Raw genomic sequence first — 10202 nt, 5'->3', positions numbered from 1 at the left:
GCCTCGTTGGCCTTCCCCCTCATCCTTACCCATAAACACTCGACTGTATCATCATCACAGTCATTGAGCTCTAGACAATTGAAACACTCCCCTAACATACAGGGCCACCCCACCACCTCTCCTTCCTTGCCTGTCCCTTCTGAAGAGTTTATAGCCATCCATTGCAGCACTCCAATCACGAGAGTCACCCCACCATGTTTCTGTGATGGTGACTAAGTCGTATCTATCCCACTGCACAATGGCTTCCAGCTCCTCCTGTTTGCTGCCCATGCTGCGTGCATTGGTGTAGGTGCACTTGAGCTGGGCTATCGATTTCACCCCCAGCATTGGCATGCCACCCCTAGGCTTGTCTCTAGTAAGCCTGGTTTTATCCCCTTTGAACCTAGTTTAAAGCCCTCTCGATGAGCCCCGCCAATTCATCAGCGAGAATCTTTTTCCCCCTGTGAGACAGCTGAATATCTGTTGCCAGCAGGCCCAGTATCTCTATGTGCTAGGTTAGCTAAAGATGCCTCTTTACATAACCTGTCAACCTTGAGTTTCTCAGATACGTTTACAGTTTCTTAATTGGAGAGAACTAGTCACTGTTTAAAGAATCTGTTGAAAAGCTTCCTCAAGGCTTAGCTTGTCTGTTTAACCTGAGTCATAATTATGATTCTTACTAATTACAAATTCAAAGATGTCTTGTAAAAGGCATTCTTAGAGAATTTAATGCTTATGCAAATCCATTTGTTAAATTACTTTACCTTGCACTGATGAGAACACTGTATGTTTGTCTGTGCAAGATGCAGTGCCATACTCTAGCACCCGAACTAGGTAAAACTGGGGCCTGGTGCAAATGTGTCAAATGCCCAGTGACACCCCCCACCCCTTTTTTTTTTTAATTGGACTTCTTTCTCAACTGGTAAATGCCACACAAATAAATATAATATAGTTTGTATGAAACTAGGTGTAATTTTGCTAATGTAATTTAAAATTGCAATACCATATGTTTTATAGCAAAGTTATTTTGTTTGGCGAGTTGTTGCAGATACTCAATTTTTGGTGCCTTATATTCTAGGTATTCTGTTATGCCCTGAGTCCTGATGATGGTACAAACTTCCGTGTAAAAGTGATGGCTGAAGCAAATCATTTCATTGACTTATCTCAGGTGAGATTAGGTTTGCTAAACCTAAATGAAGAGATCAGCCTGTAGTTTGAGATTTTTTTAGCTGCAATCATTTCTTGAATTAGACTGATGTTAGTCTTGAGAATTTTGGAGTTTGTAGATGTATTGGTGTTATGCCTGGGATGCAGTGGTTATCGCATGACCTCTGTGTGATTATTAAAAAGTAATAGTAGCAATATTGAATAACTGTTCCATTAGGTCTTAAGATAATAGTCATATCTAAATGTCATGGATAAGTCAAGATGCCACAACTGCACACATATTTAAGCTTTCTTTACTCAGCGAAGCAGGACAGAGGCTTAATCATTAATGGGGGGATTTTGCCCCTCTATCAAAAGGCTGTTTTGGTAACATTTACAGGTGGTTTTGTCTTTTTTTAATAAGTTCCATGTGAAAACTGATGGGGATTTCGGTATACACAGAAGTCAAGGAGTCGTTATACTATCTCAAGATAACTGGCAAAACCTTAAAGCAACATGAGATAATCAGTGTACATTAATAATGGAACTGGATTGGCACCTGGACAGTCCTAGATTAGGTGATAGATAAAACTTGCATATAGTTTTTAAATTCATCATGTTGTTCAGAACCTGCTCACGTAAGTAAAGATGATAAATTGATGTCAGCAAAATTGTTCTTTGAGATGAATTTTGCGAAGTTGATCTTCTTAAAACATTCTTTTAGAATAATGAGCTTCAGTTATGTTTGTGGAAAGCCATCTGTCTTCCCGCCCCCTGCTTTTGCAGCTGTGGATGTTGAAAGCCCTGGGTCATAGTAAAACGGGGCAGCAACTTTGTATCTGCTGTTGCACTTAACAGATATCTAGGAAAAGTTCTTTCCTTTGCCCAGAGTGATATACTGAGTTTTCTTATTTAAAATTCTTGAGTCATCAAACTCATAATTTTGGGTTACAGTGCATCTCTTTAAGAGATTTGTACAGGAGTGTCAAACAGGTAGAAACAGTTTGCTGTGATCTATTGCATTAGCAGTGTAACTTACTGAAAGTTAAACTAAGATGGGAACTCAGATTGTTGTCCACTCAGTGAGATAACTGCCTATGTGCATGCGTTTACCCTGCTACAAAATGTGAAGTAGCTTTCCCTTTTTACAAAAATGAAGTTCTTTTATGGTGCATATTAATTGCAGAGTGAGTCAGCATTAGCAGTAGCTGCAGAATAGTTAGTTGGCTTACTCTTGATCTTCAGTTTGAAGTAATTTCTTTGTATTACTTTAGTTTGGGAATCTACCACTTACGCTACATGAGCTTTGATCATTAATTAGCCTTACAGGAGTGGTGGTGGTGGGGCTGTTGTGGTTTGCGTAGCCTCAGTTTCTAGCCTTTGGTTTTTGTTTTACTGCTGCTGAACTAGAGACATCTATCAAATATTTTCTTTTGTCTGCTTGTAGGTAATGGGTAATTATATAATTAATTCTTGGAGGAATTTAAAACCGTTGAAAATTGTGTACCTTTCAGTATTAGACAGGAAGAGACACGTTGTAATTTCCGAGGCTTTGCTGTTCTTCAAAGTCATTGGTAATACCTTGTGTGAAGTTCCACTCTTTGTTTTTGATTTAATGAAGAACTGAAGCAGTTTCAGTGTTGCTTGAAGTTTTTTCTGTCATCCATTTGTGATATTTTTCTGCATGACTTGCTAAGCTTGGCAATGCTAGGTATCACTCCTGATTTGAATGTGCAGAGGCAATCTAAAATTTCTGTCAGCAACTGCTTCAACTGTCTCAAAAACTTAGTTTTTTCTTGGCTTTAACAGCATTTTTTTTTTTGATTGCGTTGAGGACTTCTACCTCTGTAAAACCAGGAGTAGCAAGATTTGAGTCTCACTTAAATAAAATTATGCAGTTGACATTTATCCATTGGTACACTGATGACTAACCACGTTTATTACTGAAAGACTGAAAACAAAAATAACATTTATTTATTATTCAGATACCATGTAATGGAAAAGCAGCAGACCGTATCCATCAGGATGGGATACACATTCTCATTAATATGAATGGTTATACCAAAGGAGCCCGAAATGAATTATTTGCCCTGAGACCAGCACCTATTCAGGTAACTAAGTTAGAGGGCTCTGTATCTCAAAAAAACCCACTTGTGAGTATGAAGAGTTTCTCTTTTTCTTCTGGTAGAGTGGAAAAAACGTTGAAGGCTCATGTTGATCAGTAAACAAGAGAGACTTTTTAGGGCTTAGCATATGTGAGGCAAATAGGATCATTCTGTTGAAACAGAGTAGTTTGGGGTTTTTATGTGCTTTATGGGCAGTTGACTATGTCCTGAAAGGGAACTCCTTAATTCTACTATACTTCCTGTACACGACTGGCTTTCTTGCATTAGCGAGAACAAAGAAAGGGTATTTGAAGCAGTTGTGGAAATGAGTTGTTGTGTTTTAATCTCTTTAGGCTTAGTGAAATTCTAGTTAGAATAAGTCAGAATCAATGTCAGAGTTATTTTTTGACTAAGGATTTTCTAAAATGCCTATCGAAAGAGAATGGGAGAAGCCTGCATCAGAGTCACTCTAGGCTACAGAAGTTGTCTCAGCTAAGAGAAGCTGTAATCACTGATGGTGATATAGCCAGTATTCTGGCTATAGCTGCACGTAGTTGGATGCTTTGGCCTTTTGTTCAAGGGATCAATTTTTAGAACATCCTTGAACTGTTCACTGTCTCGGTAGTGAAAGTTTGGGGTTAGTGGTTGCTCTTCAGTTGATAAAGCACAAGAAGGAACTTGAATCTGTAGGTGGAAAATGTGACTTAAAATGCGCTGATTTTTAACTTCCTTTATTTTTGCAATGCACCTGGGACTGGAGCCTTGCTTTCTTGTTTTTTAGGCAATGTGGTTAGGGTATCCTGGAACCAGTGGGGCGTTGTTCATGGATTATATCATCACAGATAAAGAAACTTCCCCAGTTGAGGTGGCTGAGCAGTATTCAGAGAAATTAGCTTACATGCCAAACACTTTCTTTATTGGAGACCATGCCAACATGTTCCCCCATCTGAAGGTACGTAGGAAGATAGGGCAAGAAAAGTAGGTGTTTTCCATAGCTGTCTTTATAAAATGGCACTTAGTATAGTACTTGGTAAGGGATCTTGTAACTTTTTAAAACTTTTTTTTTTCCACAGAAAAAAGCAGTTATTGATTTCAAGTCCAATGGTCATATTTATGATAACAGAATTGTTTTGAATGGTATTGACTTGAAGGCTTTCCTTGACAGCCTCCCCGATGTCAAGATTGTTAAGGTGAGAGCTACTCCTTTGTGTGTTCAGTCTTAGGGACTGAAGCTAGTGCTTTCTCTGATGCTTATGTGATTTATCTTAGATGAAGTGTCCTGACAGTTGTGACAACGCAGATGGCAATGCTGCCCTTAGTATGCCAGTCATTCCTATGAACACAATTGCAGAAGCTGTGATTGAGATGATTAATCGTGGGCAAATTCAGATAACTATTAACGGATTCAACATCAGTAATGGATTAGCAACTACTCAGGTGAGGCACTTCAAGATGCTGTTGTCTTGGGTTTTATGTTATGTATGCTTTAACATAACAAGGAAGAAAAACCTCCAAGCAAATGTCTGTCTTCTGTCATGTTGATTTGCTTAGTTCTCATACTGAAGGAAACTCGCAAATGTGTTATAAGCCACAGATGTACTGGAAGACGATCTCTCCCCCTAAAGATAGAGTGTTTATATCAAGAAGTATCTTTTACGATACCGATTCTGTTATGTCATTTTATGAGACCTTTTATTATCACTACTCTATCCATAATCTCATGCCCTGGTTTCTTTTTATGAGTTCTTTTGTTCACAGCTGAGACTTCCTTTAAGTTGGTAGTAGGTTATGTCTTAGTTTGGTCAGTAAGCTTATTAGCATTTTTTTCTGAAATTGTTGTCCCCTGAGAATAATAGAGCATTCTTGTCTTAGCACTCCATCACCAAGATAAAACAATCTAAGCTCTGTCGGTGCACTTCTAAAACAGGATTTCTGTCTTTTGATCACACTAATATAACCCTTCTTTGTGCTTGTTCTAACTTTATATCAGCTACTTTTGGGCATAGGTCGATGAGAACTGTGCATTGTGTTTTTGAGGTCTCCTCAGTGACCTGGATAAGTAGCACTTTTACCAAGTTCTGTTGAACCTAAATTATCTTGTGCATCTTCTAATGGAGTCAGTGACAGTGAGTCATTGTCATTCATGTCAAGTTTGTCAACAGTATGCTTATTTTGGCTGGCTGCACTGCCACTGAGCTAAATTTTAAATAGATATGTATGTAAAATATATAAGCGCGTATATATAAAAAAAGAAGGCGGCTCCAGGTACCTGTCTTGTCCTATCTGTACTGATGTTTTTATCTGCCTTTGATCCCACCATTGCCTATCATTTAAAAAAAAAATTAAAAAATTAAAAATGATACTTCCATTTTACAAATCGTCAAGACTCTTGCATGGTATTCTGATTATCCCAACTGCATCCTCTGCTGTTTTTTATTAGCATATTCTTATTCTTTGTGAAGGCTGTAAGATCCATTCTTTTTTGAAAGTCCATTAATAACTCTTCTAGTCTAATTTTCAGCATCTCCCATTATTTCTTTGTCAGCTAGTTCCTTACAGTCTATCAGTTACGCATTAGTCTTCATCTTCTGTCTTGACTATCTGTTCTGTGCCTATTGTCTTCTATCTTAAAAAAAAAAAACCCCAACAAACCAACCAACAAAAAAACCCACCACAAAACCAAAGCAAAACAAAACAAACCCCAAAAACCCCCTTTGCTTTCTAAATACTTTTTTTTATTCTTCCTTGACGTCTTAATTTCATTTTTGGTCTCAAGGAAATGAAGTGACCTTCAGGAGGGGAGGAGTCCATGTGTAATGCCTCTTTATATGATTCTTCTTTCCAATTATTCCAGTTACTTGGAATTTCAGGGAGATATAGCAAGGGCATGAAAATGCCCAGTGTTTTGTGCCTTGGTGGTTGCAACATTGTGGTATCCACAAATTGTACGCCTACCAGTTAAATTCTTGTTATGGGTAAGTAGGCAATTTTGTTTTTGTATAATAAAACCAAAGATATGCTTACAGTAACTTACGATACTAACAAATGTCTGTGTCTCAGGACAGTTCCACAGGGCATAGTCGTTTCCTGCAGTTTCAGTGTTCCAATAGCTTTTTTTTTTCTTTAGATTAACAACAAAGCAGCAACTGGTGAAGAAGTTCCACGAACTATAATTGTCACTACCCGTTCTCAGTATGGCTTACCAGAGGATGCTGTTGTATACTGTAACTTTAATCAGCTGTATAAGATCGATCCTTCTACTTTACAGATGTGGGCTAATGTGAGTATCTGTATCGAATATGAAATCTAAGGTCAGACTTTTGGAACACAGCTGTTCTGTTCGAGTTAGCAGAAGCTTCCTGCAAGTTAAAACTGTAACTGTTCTGTGGAAAATACTGACCGTGAGCCATTTGAATCCTTACAATGCTCATGTTGCAGGACTTACTGTTAATAGAATTGAAATCAGTCTAAAAAATTCTAATCACATCTGTGCTTCTAGCCAGTGAAAAATTATGTCTTGGACAGTTTAAGTATGCTGGTACTCCATTGTGAAATAAGTTTTTGGTCTTCCCTAGTCTGCACAATTAAGTCATAACTGGCTTTGGCAGTTGGTAGATTGATAGATCTGAGCACTGAGCGTCTGTATCAAGGTCCGGTTTATAGTGTATTGCTGAGAGTTACTTGAGGGGTAATTTTTTTATATTCCATAGCATGGGCCTATAAATAAATGAGATCATAAATTTCAAGACTTACTCTCCAAGTACTGCTCTATGAACTATTGCTCAGAGTTGCTGTCTCTTTCAGTGGGATTAGAAATGCAATCCTAATTATTCCACTCGAATGGTGATCTATTTTTTTTTCCTGCTCTATACCTCAGAATATTAAAGTATTGAATGATTATGCCTTTTGCTTCATTTTGGTATGTGGTAATTTCTTGTTCAGAAAAGGAAACGCTTCTGACTGAACTTTCTGTATTTGCTTCTTTATTTTTGTTACAGATCCTAAAAAGAGTTCCGAACAGTGTGCTGTGGCTGTTACGTTTCCCAGCTGTAGGAGAACCCAATATTCAGCAATACGCACAAAACTTGGGTCTTTCCCAAAACCGAATCATCTTTTCTCCTGTTGCCCCCAAAGAAGAACATGTGAGGAGAGGGCAATTGGCTGATGTTTGTCTAGACACTCCGCTTTGCAATGGGCACACAACTGGGATGGATGTACTCTGGGCTGGGACTCCCATGGTCACTATGCCAGGTAACGCAGTGGGGAACCTGCATAGAACAGATGGGTTTGAATATTATTAATTTTTTAATAACAAACAGCAAGCCCAACAAACTTTGTTGCCTCTTGTAGAGGCAGAAGGAAAGTAACTCATACTCCGCAATATGTTACTTGATAAGCTTACTCCTGTTACCAGGGTTTTTTTTGTGTTTTTCTTTTTTACAGGCGAGACTCTTGCATCACGAGTTGCTGCCTCCCAGCTTACTTGCCTGGGTTGTCTTGAGCTCATTGCAAAAAGTAGACAGGAATATGAGGATATTGCTGTGAAACTGGGAACTGATCTGGAATAGTAAGCAAACTTGTACTGTGTAATATGGTAACATCAAGAATTTTAAGTGCTGTATTTGGGCACAGTGCTGAGACTTATCAGTAGGTTTAATCTTGCAGATATTTTAATACTTAAAATAGCTAGGCAATCCTCATCTAGAGGTTTCTTGTCTTGCAGTTAACTCAGCTTCTGCTTTTACAGTAAACTTAACAGCGCTCTGAATTGAGTAACAATGCTACCTGTTATGAAGAAATTGCTCATGTGCAGGCTCTTACCTGGTAAAAAGTGTGATATAGTTCACCTTTTGTTCTTTTAAGTTGAAGGTTAAGCAGTTTGTCACTTGCTGCAAGTTAAAATTGTGCTGTAAAGTTGTCACAGTACAGATAATGTGACAAGTTAATGCGTTAATGTCACAGCTCTTCTGAGTTGAAGTGGTCATGCTGGTCTGTATCAGAAATGATGAGGGGATGAAGCAGCAATATGAATTTGGTGGAAGTGGGGGAGCAGATATTTTTGAATCAGTTGTACTGGCAGTTCTGGGTTAGCTGAAAATAGTAGATTTCAAAAGTAAACAGTATTATGCAGTGTTTGGAACCTCTTGTGACTGCTTTAACTCTTTTTGTAGCCTGAAAAAAATACGTGGCAAAGTCTGGAAGCAGAGAATATCCAGTCCTTTGTTCAACACGAAACAGTACACAATGGACCTGGAGCGGCTTTATCTTCAGATGTGGGATCACTATGCTGCTGGCAACAAACCGGACCACATGATTAAGCCAGTAGAGGACAGTGAGTCTGCATGAAGAGAGACTGTGCGCCCACCCAGAACTCTCCAGGAACTGAGCCTCTCAAACACTTCTGCAGAGATGATGAGCTAAAAACTGTGCATTTCTACTTAATCTGCCTGGTACTCTGTGGCTGAAGTAATACATGATGGTGATTAAAGCACAGCCAGACTTATTTCTTGCATGATAGGGAAAGACTCAATAGAGCCTGGGATCCTTTTATTCCATGAGGAATTTGAATGGGATTGAGCCGTGTACATGTTGAGCCTGTGTGTATGAGTGATGTAGTGGTTGCTGGGGGAAGTTTGAACTGCCCAACCAATTATGATTTCATGGATTGATTTAATCTTCCTATGAATCTCTCCTTTTATGTGGATTGGGAATGGGAGCATTTTAACATTTGATTTTGGGTACTCCTGTTGGTATATGTGTGGTTCTCCCACGACAAGATTTCCAGCTAGCGAGTGTTGCTCCCTGCATTAATTTCTAAACTGTGCGGACTGAAAGGGCATATTTGCTGGTGTAGTCTTTTTTTATAGGTTTTATAAACCACTTGAGCCTATATCAGCCTTTTAATGTTTGATCTCTGTTTTGGAGCTCTCTGTAACGTGTTGGTTTAGATAAGGACTTTGGGTTTTTTGGTTTTGTTTTTAAGCTTCTCCAATAACTCAGCTAATTGGCTTCATGATGGCAGCTCCTATTCTTTTGAAAAACCAAATTTGATTTGAAATTAATCCTCCCCACAAGTGTTTGAGGTAAACACAAACTGGTGCCAAATACAGATCTTTCAGGAATGATTGTTAATTATGTATAGACGTGCAGTCCTAGGTACTGTAGCAAAGACTTTAAACAAAAAATAAAGCTTTGGTTTGCCAGTTTGATTTGACCAGCGTTTCACGTTTTCTGCTTCCTTTCTTATGCTGCTGTCAGAAAAGTACTCTGAACTGCTGGCCTTCATCTTCCTTTCTGTAATTTTGTTTTAAATAATGCTATTTATTTCAGCAGAAATAATCCCAGGTAAGTGTAGATCTTGTACACAGATGTTTCTGTTTCCACTAGGTTAAGACTAAACCCACCCAAACATTAAAGCTCTGGTGTGTGTGCATGCTTAATTCGGAAGTATTTTGGGGCGTCACAGCAGCTTGTTTCTTCTGGCCTTCACGGTGCCGTCATCTCAGGTCACACTCTGTAGTACCTTGAAGGTCATGGTCTATGTGTAAATTAATATTTTTGTTTTGAATAAGCAACAATAGCATTCCCCAACTCCTAAATATCTGTGGCGGGTCAGAGACTGCAATTTGAAATGAGTGTCAACCTTGCTAATAGTGCTAGGGGTGTTGCCGATGCGTAGCAGGTGAGTTTGTCTCCTGGTTGTGCTTAGCTTGAGACTCCAGTTTCTGCCAGGTGCTGCTGCTCGGTGTGCCGAGGTTGCCCGGTCCCTGCTGGTGCTGGGTGAACCCTGCCTGATGAGCACCCCTTTTCTCGGTGGGGTGCTGTTGCTGCCGGCATGCCCTGGGGAGAAAGCCTGGCTGTAGTTACTCTCGCGCCCTGTCCTGTTGGCAACAGCTGTCTGGTATCACGAGGCGGGTTAACAACCCGTTTACCGTCTCTCTCTGTGTGTGCCGGTGGCCGAATCCGCTGTTC

The 10202-nt window shown here is 39.3% G+C and overlaps 1 protein-coding gene across 3 annotated transcripts in view; it reads left to right on the top strand.

Annotated features, from left to right (window-relative positions):
- OGT (O-linked N-acetylglucosamine (GlcNAc) transferase) overlaps positions 1–9444 on the top strand; it is a 41040-nt gene extending 31596 nt beyond the window's left edge. For all 3 annotated transcript variants that reach the window (XM_009331654.1, XM_009331653.1, XM_009331655.1), the window contains 9 exons: positions 1058–1147; positions 3111–3236; positions 4012–4182; positions 4304–4420; positions 4500–4667; positions 6358–6510; positions 7229–7481; positions 7674–7797; positions 8402–9444. In XM_009331654.1, coding sequence (XP_009329929.1) covers positions 1058–1147; positions 3111–3236; positions 4012–4182; positions 4304–4420; positions 4500–4667; positions 6358–6510; positions 7229–7481; positions 7674–7797; positions 8402–8576 — 1377 coding nt within the window. In that variant the 3' untranslated portion in view covers positions 8577–9444. The remainder of the gene's footprint in view (positions 1–1057; positions 1148–3110; positions 3237–4011; positions 4183–4303; positions 4421–4499; positions 4668–6357; positions 6511–7228; positions 7482–7673; positions 7798–8401) is intronic.
- Positions 9445–10202: the final 758 nt, after the last annotated feature.

This window comes from Pygoscelis adeliae, unplaced genomic scaffold, assembly GCF_000699105.1.
Source record: "Pygoscelis adeliae isolate BGI_AS28 unplaced genomic scaffold, ASM69910v1 Scaffold79, whole genome shotgun sequence".
Taxonomy (NCBI): Eukaryota; Metazoa; Chordata; class Aves; order Sphenisciformes; family Spheniscidae; genus Pygoscelis; species Pygoscelis adeliae.
Note: the sequence above shows the minus strand (reverse complement) of the source record. Positions and strands in the feature narration are given on the sequence as shown.